Below are 20102 nucleotides of genomic sequence, written 5' to 3' on the forward strand. Positions count from 1 at the left end.
CCAAAGAGATGTGTTTTTAGTCTGGATTTGAACTGACAGAGTGTGTCTGCTTCCCGGACAATGTTAGGAAGATTGTTCCAAAGTTTTGGTGCTAAATAGGAAAAGGATCTACCGCCAGCAGTCGATTTTGATATTCTAGGTATTATCAACTGGACGGAATTTTGAGATCGCAATAGACGTGAAGGGTTATAATGTGTTAAGAGCTCGCCCAAGTACTGGGGAGCTAAACCATTTAGTGCTTTGTAAGTAATCAGCATTATTTTAAAATGTATATGTTGTTTAATAAGGAGCCAATGCAGTGTTGACAGAACCGGGCTAATATGGTCATACTTCCTGGTTCTGGTAAGAACTCGAGCTGCTGCATTTTGGACCATCTGTAGTTTGTTTATTAAGTGTGCAGGGCAAGCACCCATAATAGCATTACAATAATCTAGCCTTGATGTCATGAACTAATTGTTCTGCATTTTTCATTGAGAGCATATGACGTAATTTAGATTAGGGATGTGCACGAATATTACAATTTTCGAATATTCAGTGTGTAATTATTATTCGAAAAATAAAATACTATTCGAATTTTACTACGTTGCTTTGCTGGCCGTTAATGCAGTGAATCCATGATAAATCCCAATCACTAACTCGCAGTTATAATTAAATGCACTGGGTGGCGCTGTGGAGTGTGTTTAACAAGTGGATGGTATTTGATCACATAATGTCGTCGTCTGCCTCGTGAAGTTTGGAATTACTTAGATGAAAATTATATTACAAAATGAAAGTACTTTTAATCAAATTAATTAATGAAACTGAGTTATCATAATATCACCACCACAATGAGAAATCACATGAAATCCAAACAGCAGTCGACTGAGGAAAGGCAGCTGTCCATTAACGACTGCAGGTAAACTCAGCTGTAGCGCGAGTGATCAGATATGATATCCTCTGACAGCAAAATGATTTTGAGACATACTTCCTTTAAGTTTCGTTAAGGGAGACAGGTTTAAGAACAGAAAACCCAAAGTGCTTTTAGAAACTTAGCTTAGCAAACCGTTATCTTTGTGTCTGTGCAACGTCTGTCAGCGCAACGCGTTTTCTCACTCGAGCAAGTGGATATTATTGTTTTTCTCAACATAATGAACGTGAAACAATATAAACACGATAACCATATGCTGACTCGAGTGCATACAATCTGTACGTTAACTGCGCAGTCTGCTTTATTAGCGTTTTTTCCCCCTTAGCGCTGCTTGAGCTCAAATGCTTTTGTTCTTTATATTTTTGTTTACACATATTGTTTAATGTTTTCAACTAAAAGAAAACATTAAGATATATAGTAAGCTTGATGTGTATATTGTCTAATTGTAAGCTTGTTCAGAAATGGTGACAAAAACTTAAAAAAAACCCCTTAACTTAAAAAATGACGTCTTTCTCCTTAAACGTAATTTAAATAAACGAATATTCGATTTTTATGAGCCCAAATATTCGAATACAATATTTTTGAAAAATGCCCATCCCTAATTTAGATATATTTTTAAGATGAAAGAATGCGGTTTTACAGATACTAGACACGTGACTTTCAAATGAAAGATTGGTATCAAAGAGCACACCCAGGTTCCTAACCGACGACGAAGACTTGACAGAGCAGCCATCAATTGTTAGACAGTATTCTAGGTTATTACGTGAGGAAGTTTTTTGTCCAATAATTAGAATCTCTGTTTTTTTTTGTTTTTTTTTAGAATTAAGTAGTAGGAAATTGCTAGTCATCCAGTTTTTATATCAGCTATGCATTCTGTTAATTTTGTGAATTGGTAAGTTTCATCAGGGTGTGAAGAAATATAGAGCTGCGTATCATCAGCATAACAGTGAAAACTAATGGCATGCTTCCTAATGATATCTCCCAAGGGTAGCATGTACAGAGTGAACAGCAACGGTCCTAGTACTGAGCCTTGTGGTACACCATACTGAACTTTTGATCGATAAGACATCTCTTCATTTACTGCTACAAACTGATAATGGTTAGATAAGTATGATTTAAACCATGCTAATGCAATTCCACTAATGCCAACATAATTTTCGAGTCTATTTAAAAGAATGTTGTGGTCGATAGTGTCAAATGCAGCACTAAGATCGAGTAACACTAATAGAGAGATACAACCACGATTGGATGATAAGAGCAAATCATTTGTGACTCTAATGAGAGCTGTCTCAGTACTATGGTACGGTCTAAATCCTGATTGAAAATCCTCCCAGATATAATTTCTTTCTATAAAGGAACATAGTTGTTAAGATACTGCCTTTTCTAGTGTCTTTGACAGAAAAGGTAGATTCGAGATCGGCCTGTAATTGACTAATTCTGTAGGATCAAGTTGCATTTTTTTAACAAGCGGTTTAATCATAGCCAGCTCAAAAGTTTTTGGTACGTATCCTAATGACAAAGATGAATTAATGATGTTAAGAAGAGGATCTATGACCTCTGGAAGGATCTCTTTCAGTAGCTTAGTCGGTATAGGGTCTAACATACATGTTGTCGATTTAGATGATTTAACGAGTTTAGAAAATGTATGAAGGTAAAAGAGTAGCAAAACTCGAGAGCACGTTGATGTGAATTTGAGAACTTGTACAATAAATATTCGTACTTGTACGTGAACATTTACACTCACAGCTCCAATGTGAAAACCTGTAAAATAAAAATCTGACATTGAATGTTGAAATTTGCAATCGCAGACAATAGTCACAATCACAAACCTGTACTCTGAATTTGAAGCTGCAAACAAGTTGTCACAAATGTGTAAAATGCCATTCACAGAAGTACACTGAACAAAATTATAAACGCAACACTTTTGTTTTTGCCCCCATTTTTCATGAGCTGAACTCAAAGATCTAAGACTTTTTCTATGTACACAAAAGGCCTATTTCTCTCAAATATTGTTCACAAATCTGTCTAAATCTGTGTTAGTGAGCACTTCTCTTTTTCCGAGATAATCCATCCACCTCACATGTGTGGCATATCAAGATGCTGATTAAACAGTATGATTATTGCACAGGTGTGCCTTAGGCTGGCTTCAATAAAAGGCCACTCTAAAATGTGCAGTTTTACTTTATTTGGTGTATCCATAATAAAATTAACCATATTTGGCCTTAAAAATTAAGAAACCAAAAGAAAAGTTTGTTAAGAATTAGAATCTAAAAGGATATTAAAATATTTTTAATATGAGTTGCAGGCATGCAAATTTTGGGCAAACAACAAAAGTAGTGCTTTTTCACATTTTTAAAATGTCACCGTTGGCATAGCTATAATGAAACAAAGATGGCAAAAGTCAACCGATTTAGCTAAATAGACCTAACAATCTCTGTGTAAAAGTAAAATAATGATGCAGTTCTAAAGTCATTTTAACCCCCCTGTAATCTGATTCCAAATCTCAGGTGGAAATTGTCATTTTGACCCATTTTACAAAACTGTAAATATACATCAATCACATGTAGCCTAATATTTTGGCTTTCTTCTTTATTTACGTTTGTCTGTCTTCGGAATATTTCTTTTAACAAAATCAAAAATTTGAGCCGGGAAAGTTTTTGAAATTTGGTTGATTTTTCCACGAAATGACCCAATTGTATTTGTCTGAAAACCTTTTTCTTTTGTACACATATTTAAATGCAGATACTGGAATGATATGCACTGTGTGGTACAGTACACATATTTTGAGTGACACTTATTCTGTCCCTTATTTTCCTATAAAGAACCACGAATGTCCCTTAAAAATAAAAATAATCTTGTTTCCATTTGAATTAGGATTATTTTCATTATTTTTCTGAACTCACTTCATTTAGATTTTTTTCCCAGAAAACAAGACATAATTTCTTATGGCAGTTTACTACTTTAGTAAATGCATCTTAGGGCTGCACGATTCATCGCAATTTCCATGTAATCGCACAATTTGACTTATCGCGATTTTAAAATCGGAAAGGCTGCGATTTATTTTTTATGCACACCTTATGTGCTTAGCTTAAACGCTGCTCCCTCTGAAAGCACTGTGAGTTTGTTGTTTGATGTTGAAGCGCCTACACTTGACATAAACTGTAAACTTGTCCCTCAAATCTGATTGGTTGATTGGAAAGTTGTTCCAGGATCAACAAAGATGTTGATCCAGGAACATGTGGTACTTGGTGAAATAACGATCACCTGTTTTGGTGCATGTATCTTTAAATCCAAATGAGCTTCTGCTGTTTATCCTGGAACAACAATCTTGTCTGAAAATGTAGTCCTAACCATATCCCTACCCATAAACTTAACCCTACCCATAAATTATCCCTAAAATCAGAGTAAAATGATAGGTGAATAACACTGATGTAGAAGCACCGAACTAGTGCTGGGCGGTGTACCGGTTCATTCCGAATACCAGTGTTTATTTTTGTTATGATATGAATTTTTAAAATACCGCAGTACCGGTGTATGTCGCTTTAATAACGATCGGAACGCGGCGTGGCGCGACACTGTTTGAGAGGGTCCTTTTTCACTGTTGCACTGTGGTGATGCACGTGTTACTAAGCGTGACTTTGAAGGTGGATAGGTTAAACTATAATTGATAGCTGTCAAATTATATTACAGTGTTTCCCATACATTGGTTCACAATATCAACACAGCCTTTTGGAAAATCTATTTGTGGTTGGCATTGACATCGTTGAATAAACATGAGCACTGCACGTTTCAAAATCAAAATGCGGCGCGGGTGTTTTTATATGAATGTATCTGAAGTGAACTGACAGTCTTTAGAAAAGTTTCTTTGTTATTACGATTGAATCTTTCTTTATTTTTCCTGATAAAGCAGCGTTTATGAGCGTTGCTGCTTTGTGTACAGCCGTTACCAGGGAAACCGCTATTTCTGCCGCTCCTAAAGCGCCTCCTGCTGGCACCTCTTTGTAAACAGCCTTGCAAACCTGCAAATTAATACTAGTGTGGATTTTTTTCTACAATATTCACTCATGACAGTAAAATAGGGCATTCTAAGTCAATCTACTGCAGTATTTCCTCTCTCACTCAGTGAAAAATGTGTTTTACACCCAGTCATGCTTGGAAAAAAAAACCCCTGTCATATACCGTGAAACCGGTGTAATTTAGAAAAATACCGTGATGTGGATTTTTGGTCATACCGCCCAGCACTACACCGAACCCTGTTTGTAAGCCTAAACTTTACATAAACTTGACATAAACTGTAAACTTGTCTGTCAAATCAGACTGGTTGATTGGAATGTTGTTCCCGGATCAACAAAGATGATGATGCAGGAACATGTTGCACTTGGTGAAATCAGGTTCTGCCTTCAGACTCACAGCAGAAGGTTTGGACTCCTTAGCAGCTTTGGCCAAGGATCGCACAAGAGGCTGCCTGACTGACATGTAAAGCAACCAACCATGTTTAGGGGTATGAACATGTAAAGTCAATGTCCCTACAATTACAGAGCGGTGTGTAAAACTCTTGGATGTCTTTTCAAGAGTCTGTGCCATGAACTTAAAGGCCCCCTGAAATCAAAATGAAAGTTTTTTAGCTCTTAGTATGAATATGTTAGACTTAAGATTATGAATAAACTGGTGTGTTCCAAAACAATGACAAAATTCACATTTAGGAGATATAAGCATTCAAAACTTATAGTCTCTCACTTCCGCTAAAATGGATTACAGATTTTTATGACATCACCGCAAACTTCAGCTTCTCATCACATCTTCTGTCCAATCAAATGCTCTCTAGAACCTACAGCATCCCTCCCTCTATGGTATAAATACCACCTGGCCAAAGCGACCGTGGCTGTACCGGAACGTTCGGTAGTATATGCATCAGCTGCTCGTGCTCATCAGTTCTCTCAGCACAACATCTCTCAGCACAACATGTCTCAGTTCAGTGAACTGTCGGAGTTATTGGAGTAACATATACTCCGGGATATTGGTTTATTATGAGTCGGAGTGACTGTCAGGCACGTCCGAAAGCGAGTAACTTTATAGAACTGTGGATCAGCGCTGATTTAAGAAGTGAACTATTTTGAACGATTCAGTTCGATTTGGTGAACTAGTTTGACTGGTTCACAAAAAAAGAACCGGTTCAAAAGAAGGATTCGTTCACGAACCGGACATCACTACCGTTGACGCGTCACCGAGCAATATGGGTTGAAGGTGTGTGTTCGGTTGCTCAAACGCTCAAGTTTTATTCCATTTTGCAACTGTACGTTGGTTAAGAATGAAATGTCTAGAATTTATTCAAACCTCTACTATTGAATCCAAGGTATCATCAGCGCTCGGATTCGCTTCCATGGTGCTGTCAAGTACGACTTGCAGTCTGTGAGGTAAACTTAACGCTATTGGCTATTTGAGAAGGCGGAGAAGCCATTCAATATGTCCCACCTTAGCTTTCTGTTTCAGTGGAAATTACGTCAATGCATCATACAAAGCTGAGTGTTTCAAGGCACTTCAGTGGGCCTTTAACATACTTCACATACTTTTGAAGATCCAGCTTTTAGTTGATCCTGATAAGTGCTAATTGTGACATTTGTAAACACAATGGCTTTCTTCTTCCATGAGGGCATCATCATGACGACTTTGTTTCCAAATGTACCATTAGAGAAAACAGCACACACATTTAAGTGGGAAGCCTGTAGTATTCATCCAATCAGATGACGACTATCATGTTTTGAGTTTTTTTCTTTTCTTCTGTTTTTCCGGTTCTGTTCATGTCTGTGTTTCTATGTTAGCTTTCCATTTTGTTAGTTAGTTCAGTTTTCCTCTGCTTCCTTCCTGTTTGTCACTATGGTTTCTGATTGATTTGAGTTGTCTGTTTAGGTGTGTCGTGTTAATCAATTAGTTAGCTCCTTTGTTTACCCATGTATTTAAACCCTCAGTTCCAGTTGTTTCCTTCTCTTGCATTGTTTGAATGTTTATTGTTAAGTGGTTGTTTTTTTCTCCTGTGTGTTGTGTTTACTATTAGATTAAAAGTAGTGCGCTTCTTCACAGCCACCGACCGTGACAACGACTTTGGAACTCCCGAAATGCTTCCCATTATGTGTGCTTTTTGCATCAGACATTAAGAATTAAGTCTTTTGCAGACTAGCTACTTATTATGGAAATAATATTGTGTGAACTGAATGTAAATGTTTTCGGACTCTTTGAATGAAAATGTATTATAGTATAAATATGCAATTAAATGTGATTTCACAATTACTTTTAAAATGTCTAAAATATAATTTTTGTATTGTCTTTAAAATATGGATGACATTTATTGCCAAATGTATTTACAAGTATTAATGGTAAATTAAAATATATTTTAAAGGCACAGAAAGTTTTGCTGCTAAAGGTTGGTTATTCATAACAATAACAAAGGCGTAGCTTGATGACGCAGTGAACAAGTGTGAAATCATGGGAGTTGTTATCTTCAACCTCCAAAGCTGATGGAAAGCAATCCGATGGGTGATTTAGACAAAAATGATGTTGTTCATGGATGTGCTAATGTAGACTATCAAATGTTTAATAATTTTATTGTGGTATGAAGCAGGGCGGGACCAGCAGCCTGTTATATAACAGATTTATATCAGCACAGGCCTAAATTCATTCATATGCCACTTCCTTAAGAGTCCAGCTTGCTTCATTCCCAGCTTGTCAGAGTCATTTGGCTTTACTGAGGTCTACAAAAGTGCACTTTACCAGCCATAATCAGCTATGCATGACTTGAGATTGACACAAAGCCCTGCTGAGGAATCAAAACAAGAGTAAATTGAAATCAATGACAACATCTATATGCAGATACACTCACAAGCATTATTTAACGTTTGCTAATGGTGCCTGACTGAGGGTGGAACGATTTGGCCTTATTTTGCTTTCAGCAGAAAAACAGGAGAGGTTGAAAGGACAATGATATAATCTCTGATTATTGAGCTTTATACACCTACACCTTTAATGAAGCCAATCGCTTTTTTTATGCTGTTGGTTAGGCTCAGCGTGCTCTGAAAATACTTGCATGGCATGGTCTCCTCTTACTTGGGTATAGTTTGAATTCCAACTAGCGGCACCTATTCTTACAATTTGTGCCATTAAATTTGAATGCCCATCATTCACAACGTTCTATACAAAACCAACCCTTGCATGTTCCTTATTAATTTTTCTTCATTTTTAATTTGTACTGTACATTTCTATTAATTTCATATTTTGGCTAATTTATTTATGCGTTTGGATAAAAATAAGAGTCTGATACTCAATTGTTAGAACACAACAACAACAACAAACATGACATTGATTAATAAATACATTTTACTGACCAACGTGAAAAAAAACACACACACAAAAAAAACAAAACACATATTGTATTTGATATATCTCCAAAACACATCTTTGTATGAAAAAGTAATGTAACCCCTCACACAGACTGCTAAATTATAAATTGGGGGATGGATTTGGGGCTTTTTTCCTCTGAGAAACACCAGGACTGACCGCATCATGCTTACTAGCTGTGGCAACTTTGCATCAGACATTCTACATTGAGCTTGTCCCATATTATCTTTGACATGAACTGTGTTCATAACCAATTTAAACTTCCATATTATGTAGTATATGTAATACATTCTGAACATATCAGAATGGAGCTGCTGGTGCTTAGAGGGGAAAGGATATACTAAGGATACTAGGTGCTATATATGTCCAAAAGTACACTTATGGTATAGCAATGACCTGCACATTTCTTACCTTCTAACTTTTTATAATTTGATTAAAAAAGTTAGCAGAAATACACATATACAGCTGAAGAGTTTGCAAATGCAGAAAATATGCACTGACAAATGGAGGTAAATTCCTGTTTTTGTGTCCTTAGGTCAGACTTGTGGTGGCCTGATACAAGGTCTCAATGGAACTATAGAGAGTCCTGGCTTTCCCCACGGCTACCCAAATTATGCCAACTGTACATGGATCATAGTCACTGGAGAGCGGAATAGGATACAGTTGTCATTCCACACCTTCGCTCTGGAGGAGGACTTTGACATTGTCTCCATCTATGATGGACAACCACAGCCGGGCAACCTAAAGATGAGGTGAGGCCTATCCTCCATACTTCCCGTCATGATAGTTTTATGATGCCTTTGTTTTGGCCATATGTGCATGGTCACATGCATTTTTATGACTTTTTGTTTTGTTTGTAAAAGATATGGATGGCAATTGTTGAAGGTGTTTCTCTCTGTTTTTCCATGAGTGGAGGCACTGTGTCAAATACTCAGAGCCCATGAATACCCTCACACTGGAGACAGGCAGTGCTTTATTATCATTTCTTATGACTGCACTTTCTTGAAATATAAATTACACAACACTAGGGGTGTAACGGTTCACAAAATTCACGGTTTGGTTCAATACGAAACACTTGTGTCACGGTTCGGTACGTTTTCGATACAGCAAAAAAAAAAGAAATGCCAGAGATTTTTTTTTAATTTTTTTTATTTATTAAAACTAATACAATAAAGTATTATTATTTCTTTTTTTTACTTTGAGCAATGATGGAGCTATAATAGACTCTTCTTAGGAGCATATAAAACAAAACAGCTCCTTTGAAAAAATGAAATGTAGCCTAATATTGTTTGTAGTAGTAAACAAAGGTCTATTTTAGTTCAGATTAACATTTGAGGGCAGCAATTTTATTTATAATGTCAAAATAAAACCAACATAATGTTACTTGAAAGCATATAGCCTACTATTCCTGCCAAACTTCCATGGTTGCAGTTAGTGTTACTACAGTAAATGCATGGTGAATGTTGCTGATTTGTGGACACTGGATAGTTCATTCATGGCACAATGTTTCTTCCTGGTTTCCACGCGCTGTTTGATCCGTTAATAACAAATAAAAATGTGAATGTTTCTCACTAGATCTCGCAGCGATGTTATTACTTAAGTGGCGAATTCAAATGATTTCTTTACTGGATCTCTTAGCGCTGTGTAGTAACAGTGTCGCTGGCTTGATCAAGATCGGCTCGCGCTGCTTTGGTCCAAACTGATAAACGGTCCTTCAACCACACAATAACGAGTAGCTCAGTTTCGTTCCGCTTGCATTACGTTTGCCATTTTATGTTGGACAATGTTGTGGTTGCGCCGGCGTCTCTTACTTTATGAGCGCGCTTGCCACGCGTGACCCGCCTACATTTGAAATAACGAAATTTTGGTCGCCAGGAAAAATGGTCCAACTAACCTTTCGGTTTGAAAATGCGTACCGAACACCGAACCGAAAGCCTTGTACCGAACGGTTCAATATGAATACGCGTACCGTTACACCCCTACACAACACCATCCTATACAATTGGCGGTGGATCTAGTGCCTGTCAGATGCAGCTAAAGAAGAGACTCCTGTGAAATTCCTGTTAGCTTATAAATGTATAATAGGAGCACAAATGCAGTTCTTGAAGCAGTCAAGGGTCAATTTATGTTTTCTGGAGAAAGCTTAGAAGGACGTATTAGGCTGAATTTTGGAGCTTCAAGTGTCAAATGGATTAAGAGATTATTAGGAGAAACAACAACAACAACAAAAAAAAGTGCACAGGCCCAGTGGAAATGGATACTGTAGATGTAGAATGCTTTTAAGTGTCAGTGATTGATTCAATGATTTACATAATGACAAATGGACTCGTGGACTAGGAAATGTGACCCATCCCATACATAACAGTATGATAAGTAGCGACATTAAGCATAGAGCAAATATTGTACTTGTGTAAGGTAGTTATTTTTAGCAGACTGACTGATTTACATTTACAAAAAAACACGTTTATCAAAGCAAATTTTAAGAATACATACAGTGTTGTGAGAAAATTGCTTTTCCCAATGTAGCAAAAATAGAGTCAGCATGAAATTTAGGGTTAGGGTAAAAGTTGTCCACATTTACAATAAAAGAAAAAAATAAAATGTCTAGATTACATGTAACCCTGGTTCCCTGAATAGGGAACAAGACATTGTGTCAGTAGCTGATACTATGGGAACATCCCCCACGCCATGGCACTCCTCGGGGCACTGCATCACCAGCACTTCATAAGGAAGTGCCCACGCCATCCCTCTTCAGATTTTGATGAAGTAAGCAGAAATGAAGGAATATGGCAGGCTACGCAGAGTTTCGTTCCCTATTTAGGAAACCAGTTTTATAAAAATTGATAAAAGTGTGCCTTCAGCCACACAAATATCTTTAAAAGATGCTCCCTTAGATAACGCCTGAGCAGTTCTAGAAATAATGAATAATTTGTTACATTTATATAGTGCTTTTGGGTATTCAAATCGCTTTACATATGGAAGGGGGGATCTCCTCAACCACCACCAATGTGCAGCATCCAACTGAATGATGCAACAGCAGCCATAAAACGCCAGAACGCCCACCACACACCAGCTTATTGGTGGAGAGGAGTGATGATGCCAATCAGTATATGGGGATGATTAGGAGGCCATGATGGGAAGAGGCCAATGTGCAAATTTGGCCAGGATGCCGGGGTTACACCCCTACTCTTTTTTTCCAAGGACATCCTGGGTTTTTTTAATGACCACAGAGAGTCAGGACCTCGGTTTAACGTCTCATCCGACATCCTTTGCTTTGTAGCCGCAAGCCCTTCCAAAAACAATTAAACAACTGATCAGATTTATGCCACTGGCTCGTGCAGTCGACGTAAATCTAAACAAGACAAATCCTGTGCAGTCTCTCATCCTTCTGTTACTTAAAACGCAGAGGAGAAAATTTTATTAAATTCAGTTCACATTTATTTTTTATAGTGCTTTTCACAATACAGATCGTTTCAAAGCAGCTTTACAGAAAATGCATGTTTCTTCATTACAGTTTAGAATAATCGGTTATCAGAGGTGACTGTGTTAATGTATGTCAGAAATGTACAGTTCTAAGATAATACAAATCATTTACTTTTTACAAGTTGTGATCATAATGATTACAATATGTAGATTGTGTATGTTGATGGGCTGTTGATGGGAAGATAGTATTGAAGCTCTAGGACTGCCCACTTTATGATGAGGGCTTCACGTTCCACAGCTGCATACCTTGTTTCTGGGCCGGTGAGTACATGTCTGGGTGTTCCTTCTCACCAAACTGTTGGGAAAGGACAGCCCCCAGCCTGGTCTCCTACGCGTCCGTTTAAGGAAAGAATGACTGTCAGAAGTCCAAGGCATGTAGGACTGGTTCTGAGATGATAGCTTGCTTCAGGGTGGAAAAGGCTTTCTCTGCCTCTGCAATCCACTGGATCTTCTCAGGCTGTCCCTTCCTGGTCAGGTTTGTTAATGGACTGGCTATAGAGGAGAAGTGCGGGATGAAACATCAATAATAACCTGCCAGCTCGAGGAAAGCACATACCTGGGTCTTGCTTGTAGGGCGAAGATTTTCCCATACAGCCATTACCACCTTCTCCTGTGGACGGATGAGTCCTCAACCTATCTGGAACCCCAGGTATTGTGTGTCGGAGAGTCCGAGCTGGCACTTCCTCGGGTTGGCGGTCAGTTCAGCCTTTTGGAGCACCTCTAATAGCACCTTCCAGAGATGGTACAGATGTTCATCCCAGCTCTCAGAGTGGATAACGACATCAATATAGGCCGCAGCATAGGCCCGGTGAGGCCGGTGAGAACTCTTGAACCAGTTTCTGGAGTTGGGTCGGCATTAGCTGTTCACCAAAACAGAGGATGGGGGTTGGTTCGGGAACCGGGCAGCCAGCCTGTATGGGCCTGGTTCCACCCACACTTTCATTAGATTGATGTGATAGATTTGCTCCGTTCGTCTCCGTCCTGGCTGCCGCACCTGGTAGTTGACCTGTCCAACTTGTTCCACCACGGTGTACGGGCTCTTCCAAGTGGCAAAGAAACTTCGATGTGGCACATGAAATGAGCAAAGGGACTCGGTCTCTGGGCCGGAAATGACGGACTTGGGCCATTCTATCATACACTTGCTGCTGGGCGCGCTAGGCTTGCTGTAGGTGTTCTTTTACCACGGGCATAACCTCTTCGATGCGGTCCCTCATTTCCTCGACATGCTCCACAACGGAGCGATGTGGTGATGGCTGCAGCGCTTAACAATTACCCCGGAGGGGCCTTTTATATAAAGAGTGCTCAAATGTGATAAGTTTCGCTGTGTCTTTTCCTCTTCCGTGCTTCTGTGCTCTGGTGTGTGTTTTTCTCTGTGCTGGTGATCTTGGCTGATGTTCTTCTGCGTGGATGGGAGCCTTAGTCGGTCTCTGGAAATAAAGGCAGAAGATACAAAGTGTTACTCTCTCCTTGGTAGATCCTTCTACCTTTTGCCTTTGACTGCTTATGAACCCTTCTGATTGAAGGAGAAATGAGCTTCAGGCCCTCACAATCACGCTGTTGGGCTTAAGTGCTGGTTTCCATAGCAATTAATGCCAGGGGTGACATTGACTTGCCACAATGCCAAGTAAGACCTTGATTTGCTGGTTAAGGTGTGTTTAATTGGGGTTGGAGCTAAACTCTGCATGACAGTGGCACTATGGTATGCCTCTGTGTCTGTATCCACATGACAGTGGCACCTTGATATGCTAATGTGTCAACATTTCTGAAAAGCATAGTTCAACATGAGTCTAAGGGTACATCTCAATCAGCTCCCTAGCTCACAAGCTAGTGAATCAGTATATTGTGTATACAAATCCGGGCACTAGTAAGGACATTACAGGACGCTGGCTCACTACACATTGGAACACTGATGACTCTATTTCCGGGGACATCACTGCTGATATTTATGAACAACAGCAGAGCTGATATCTGTCACAGTGTCTGGTTTGTGTTCCCTGGGTGTCCACTAGAGGTCCTCTTCCCGCACGGTGTCCTACACTGTTACTACATTTCCCATGATCCTGTCTGTCACTGAGTGTTCATTGTGTTCAGCTGTTTCTCGTCACCTCGTTTAGCACTTGTGTATATATACCCTGCCAGTTTCAGTGTTTGTCACGGAGTCCTTGTTTAATGTCTTCACACTTCTGTTCCTGTTTGCTGCCTGTTCTTGTTTGTGTTTTATGTCCTTGGATTGACTTATTGGATTTTGACCATTTGCCTGAACTGATTGTGAGTACGGATTACCCCAATAAATTAACTGCACTTGGATCTCTCTCTTTTGTGTGTGATACGTGACAGAAGGACTCCGTCACCTAAGAGATCCAGCATGATGGGGTTCCGTATCCTCCCTCCTGCCACGGAGAAAGAGAGGATGGGGCGTGTCCAGAATTTGATGAGCTTTCGTCAGCAGGGCCTGCCGGTGGGTTGCATAGCTCAGTCATTTTGGACGCTCTCGAGGGGAATGGGATACAATGAGGCAGCATTAAAAGACATTTTTAATACCTGTCTTGATGACCCATTGCCGGGGTGGGAAATGAAGGGTCTGGAAGTCTTGGACTTTTGGGGTTTTACCAGATACCTTGAGCATCGGAGTCAGTGGGATACAGCAGTCACGTCTGGGTCTCCTGAGAAGATGACCGACACACCTGAGCTGGTGAGTGGAACTTCCCCTAAGGCGGTGGGCTCGAGGCTACCGTCTTGCCATCGTAGGCGGAGAAGGAGGAGGAAGGTCACGTCTGTCGATCCAGAGACTGTTCACGTCACGCCTGCCGAGCCTGTGTCTTCAGACAAGATGGCCGCCGCCGAGCCTGTTCACGTCACGCCTGCCGAGCCTGTGTCTTCGGACAAGATGGCCGCCGCCGAGCCTGTTCACGTCACGCCTGCCGAGCCTGTGTCTTCGGACAAGATGGCCGCCGCCGAGCCTGTTCACGTCACGCCTGCCGAGCCTGTGTCTTCGGACAAGATGGCCGCCGCCGAGCCTGTTCACGTCACGCCTGCCGAGCCTGTGTCCCCTGACAAGATGGCCGCCGTCGAGCCTGTGTCTGTTCCTGAGCCTGAGCCGGTGGCGTCTGTTCCTGAGCCCTCAGTGACCGCGACACTGGCCATTATGGCCACAGCCATGTGGTGTGTGTGGGCTACGCACACACTTGAGCCGGTGGTGTCTGTTCCTGGGCCGGTGGTGTCTATTCCTGGGCCGGTGGTGTCTGTTCCTGGGCCGGTGGTGTCTGTTCCTGAGCCGGTGGTGTCTGTTCCTGGGCCGGTGGTGTCTGTTCCTGAGCCGGTGATGTCTGTTCCTGTTCCTGGGCCGGTGGTGTCTGTTCCTGAGCCGGTGATGTCTGTGCCTGTTCCTGGGCCGGTGGTGTCTGTTCCTGGGCCGGTGGTGTCAGTTCCAGTGCCCGAGCCGGTGGTGCCAGTTCCAGTGCCTGAGCCGTTGGTGCCAGTTCCAGTTCCTGAACCGGTGGTGTCTCTTCCAGTTCCTGAGCCGTGGCCGCCCGAGGGGTCGTCTCCGCCCTGGCCGCCCGAGGGGTCGTCTCCGCCCTGGCCGCCCGAGGGGTCGTCTCCGCCCTGGCCGCCCGAGGGGTCGTCTCCGCCCTGGCCGCCCGATGGACTGTCTGCTCCGCCCTGGCCGCCCGATGGACTGTCTGCTCCGCCCTGGCCGCCCGATGGACTGTCTGCTCCGCCCTGGCCGCCCGATGGACTGTCTGTTTCGCCCTGGCCGCCAGCTAAGCCGTCACTCCCTATTTCTGTTCCCCTCCATGGACCTGGCCCCCCATCCCGCCCCCTGATCCTCCACCATTTCACCTCCCGTCTGGACTCTTGTTTTGTTTGTCTTGGAGCGTCTGGTAGCCGCTCCGTAGAGGGGGGGTTATGTCACAGTGTCTGGTTTGTGTTCCCTGGGTGTCCACTAGAGGTCCTCTTCCCGCACGGTGTCCTACACTGTTACTACATTTCCCATGATCCTGTCTGTCACTGAGTGTTCATTGTGTTCAGCTGTTTCTCGTCACCTCGTTTAGCACTTGTGTATATATACCCTGCCAGTTTCAGTGTTTGTCACGGAGTCCTTGTTTAATGTCTTCACACTTCTGTTCCTGTTTGCTGCCTGTTCTTGTTTGTGTTTTATGTCCTTGGATTGACTTATTGGATTTTGACCATTTGCCTGAACTGATTGTGAGTACGGATTACCCCAATAAATTAACTGCACTTGGATCTCTCTCTTTTGTGTGTGATACGTGACAATATCTTTCTGACATAACTTGTAATGTATGATAAATACTTTTTAGGGAGCAAATGTTTCAGTGCCCTGGAAGGATTCTGTGATTGAGACAGCCCTTAAAATGGCCGACTCCATGATCAGTGCCCTGACTACTGAACTAGGGAACTGATTGAAACACACCCCAAGATGGGGTGCAGACCCCAATCCTTTTTCAGCACCAAAACGTATCAGCTGTAAAAGCCGGACTCCCTTTTAATAAGGAGACACTTCCTCTATGACTCCTTTCTCCAAAAGGGAAATAAATTCCTGCCACAAAACGAGAGCCTAAATTGGATGCTATACACCTTTTCTATTGTTTAAAGAACCCATGATGACACATTTGGCTGACACGAACAGAAACAATCCAAAAACTATTCCAAAATCTGAAGAGCTGCAGTTCCACAGCAAAAATAACAGGACAAAACATAACTCCAAAAGACACCAAAAAATCTCAGAGCTACAGAAGACTCATACAGGCAGCTGGCTTCAAACACAAAGCAAAGAAACTAGGGCTGCGTCCGAAAGCTGGAAAATTCTGCCTTTGGAGGATGCAATCCTTCGACATTGACATCCTCTGAAAAATGGCGTCAGGCAGGTGTGGAGTCAGTGGAGTACTAATCACACTTTGCATCTTCACACTATTTTATACGTTTTTATGGAATTTTAATGAAGTTGAAAATCATTTTTTTACTTTAAACAATGAAATTCAGCAATCTACCTCAGGATATAAACATCTTGGTTTTGGAAAGAACGTTATCTACACGCTGATCTATCGCCCCTGGACCACATGTTCTAGAAAATCAAGTCGCAGCCAAAGACGTGGCTATAAAAGACACTTGAGTGATTTGTTAATCATTTTAATGTGTTTGCTGGTGTCGGGAGACATACATCAATGTCCAGGGCCGGGGTCATGTGAAGGTGGTGAAGGAGTTAATGCGATTTTTGTCGAGGAGAATCGTCGGAACATGGCTATGGAGCAATGTCGGCGTTCGGAAGTTGTGACTGCATGGAACCTGATGGCGGATCAGTGGAGTGATTTGCATCCTTGTCATGAAACACGAGATGTGTATCAAACGGACTATGGTGTGTCTGAGTTTTTTTCGATCACGGAGAAAGAAGGAATGAAACAGAGGAGCCAATTGACTAAATCTTCTGTGAAGGATGAGGAAGAAACGCTACTCAAGGATGCGAGGACGTCCTCGTTAAGCGATTACAGAACTTTTAGATCAATGAAAGGTTTGCATATGGCTCACCTCAACGTCAGAAGTCTTCTTCCAAAGATAAGTGAACTACGATATTTATGTCAAGAATCTAAAGTGGCGTTGTTTAGTTGCGGCGAAACATGGCTTGATGATTCAATATTTAATGCAGAGATTCAAATTGACAATTATTGTTTGTTCAGAAGAGATCGAAATCGGAAAGGAGGTGGTGTATGTGCATATGTAAGGTCAGATTTGGTGTGTAATGAGAGAAGTGATTTTATAAACTCTACAGTGGAGGCGATTTGGCTTGAAGTTTTGTTGCCAAAGAGTAAACCGATTTTGGTTGGTATTTGTTATCGTCCTCCGGATCAAAGTGATTTTTATGAGAGTCTGGATGAGGTCTTAAATAGGTCTAATTATGTTTTAGGTCAAGAATTGCTTATTCTGGGCGATTTAAATACAGATATGTTGAAGAAAGATTCATCAGTGTTTAAGCAGTTCAGTTCATTTTGTAAATCATATGCATTGAATCAAATTATCAGTGACCCAACCAGAACTACTTCTAAAAGCAGTACAATTATTGATGTTATATTGGTTTCAGACATTTCTAGGATATATGAAAGTGGTGTTTTGGAGCTTGGTTTAAGTGATCACAATATGGTATATGTTTTTAGGAAATTAAAGAGAGAGGCTATAAGTCATCATAATACATTAAAAATTAGATCGCTTAAAAGATACAGTCCACAAGTTTTTGTTGATGAACTTAGCAAGGCTAATTGGAAAGAAGTGATGCAGTTTGATGATGTGGATACAGTTTGGGACAGGTTTAAAAAGATATTTGTGCAAGTTTTGAATAAAGTTGCACCTTGCAAAGAAATAAGAATCAAGCAAAGAACAGAACCCTGGATGACAGATAGTATTTTAAAAGATATTAAGGAACGTAATAATAGCTTAAAATTATTCAAAAAAGTTGGAAATAAAGATAATTATAACAAATTTAAACGTAAAAGAAATGAGATAAGATGCAAGATTAAAGAGGCCAAAAAAATGTTTTTGATGAATGAAATCAGTGAAGCTAAACAAGACTCTAAAAAACTATGGCGAATCTTGAGTGGATTAGGCTATCGGCAAAATGTTAAAAGTAAAGATTCAAAAATCAGTCTCAAAATTAATGGTCAATTGATGACAGATCAGAAAAAGGTAGCGAATTGTTTAAATGAGATTTTTACTACGGTGGGCGATAATTTAGTAAAAGAGCTTCCAGCAAAATCAGATTTATATGATGATAATTTGGTTAAAGAATATTATGATAATTGTGGTGTTGCCTTAGGAGGTTTTTCATTTAACAAAGTAAAAGAGGTGACAGTTTATAAGAAACTAAGTGAATTGAAGTGCAATAAAGCCACAGGGTTAGATAATATTCCGGCTAAGTTTATTAAAGACACTGCTAATTTTATAACTCCTATGGTTACTCATATTTTAAATCTCTCTATCTGCCAGAATAAGGTACCGGCTGAATTTAAACAAGCTAAAATTTTTCCCCTTTTCAAAAAAGGGAGTAGGCTAGAGTGTAATAATTATAGGCCTGTGTCAATCCTGTCTTCGTTATCTAAAATTTTTGAAAAAATATTATTTGACCAAATTGAAGAATATTTTTCCAATTTTAGTATTTTATATGAATTTCAGTCTGGTTTTAGAAGGTTGCATTCCACAGAGTCAACTATTCTATATTTGACGGATTATATAAAGAAAGGAATAGATAAAGGTAAATTAAGTGGGATGGTACTGCTCGATTTACGAAAAGCCTTCGACACAGTTGACCATAGTATTCTGTTGCTGAAATTAAATGCTATGGGTTTTGACTCTAATTCATGTAAATGGATCAAATCCTATCTTACGAACAGGTGTCAAATGGTCGATGTAAATGGAGTGTGCTCAGACTTTTTGCCGATCTCTAGTGGAGTACCACAAGGTAGTGTATTAGGGCCCTTACTTTTTTTAATTTATATAAATGATTTAAAGATGGCCTGTTCTAGCCACTTATCATTATATGCGGATGATGCCATAATAATAGTTACTGATGAAAATAAAGAAACAATAGAAAACAAGTTAAGTAGAGAAATTGTAGTGTCTAATTGGTGTTTTCAAAATAAGCTATTTTTGCACTTAGGGAAAACTGAGGTTATTTTATTCGGTTCTGCTGCAAAGTTGAAGAAATGTCCCAACTCAGAAATAAGGGTGGGAGATGAGTATTTTACTTTTAAACAAGAAGTGAAATTTTTGGGATGTATTCTTGATAACAAAATGACTGGAGATAGCATGGCAGCCATAGCTTTATCGAAAATAAATAATCGAATAAAATTTTTAGCAAGACAGGCTGCTTATTTAGATAAACAAACAATGACAATGTTAGCTGGTGCATTAGTGCAACCTCATTTCGACTATGCAGTAACTTTTTGGTACAGTGGCTCTAAAAAACATGTTAAAAATAAATTACAGACTGCTCAGAACAGGTTGTGCAGAATCGTTCTGGGGTTGCATCCCCGTATGCATCTTAACAATAACCATTTCAGGGAATTGGGTATTTTAAAAGTGGATAAAAGAGTAATGTTTATTAAAATTATGATGGTGTACAAAATAATTCAGAGAACTGTTCCTAAATACTTGTATGACTACTATGTTTTTGTGAGAGATGTACATTGTATTTCTACAAGGGCAAGGATAAATAATATATATCTGTACCGGTTTAAAAGTGTAGTTGGGAAAAATTCGTTTTTGTACTCAAGTGCAGTTGCTTGGAACGAATTGCCTGACCATATAAAACAATTAC

The 20102-nt window shown here is 40.2% G+C and overlaps 1 protein-coding gene across 1 annotated transcript in view; it reads left to right on the forward strand.

Annotated features, from left to right (window-relative positions):
• Positions 1-20102, forward strand: part of LOC311069532 (CUB and sushi domain-containing protein 1) — a 684283-nt gene that overhangs the window by 214451 nt on the left and 449730 nt on the right. Inside the window, exon 2 of the mRNA XM_084092746.1 lies at positions 8832-9048. Coding sequence (XP_083948872.1) covers positions 8832-9048 — 217 coding nt within the window. The remainder of the gene's footprint in view (positions 1-8831; positions 9049-20102) is intronic.

This window comes from Abramis brama (assembly GCF_963993115.1).
Source record: "Abramis brama genome assembly, chromosome: 19".
Taxonomy (NCBI): domain Eukaryota; kingdom Metazoa; phylum Chordata; class Actinopteri; order Cypriniformes; family Leuciscidae; genus Abramis; species Abramis brama.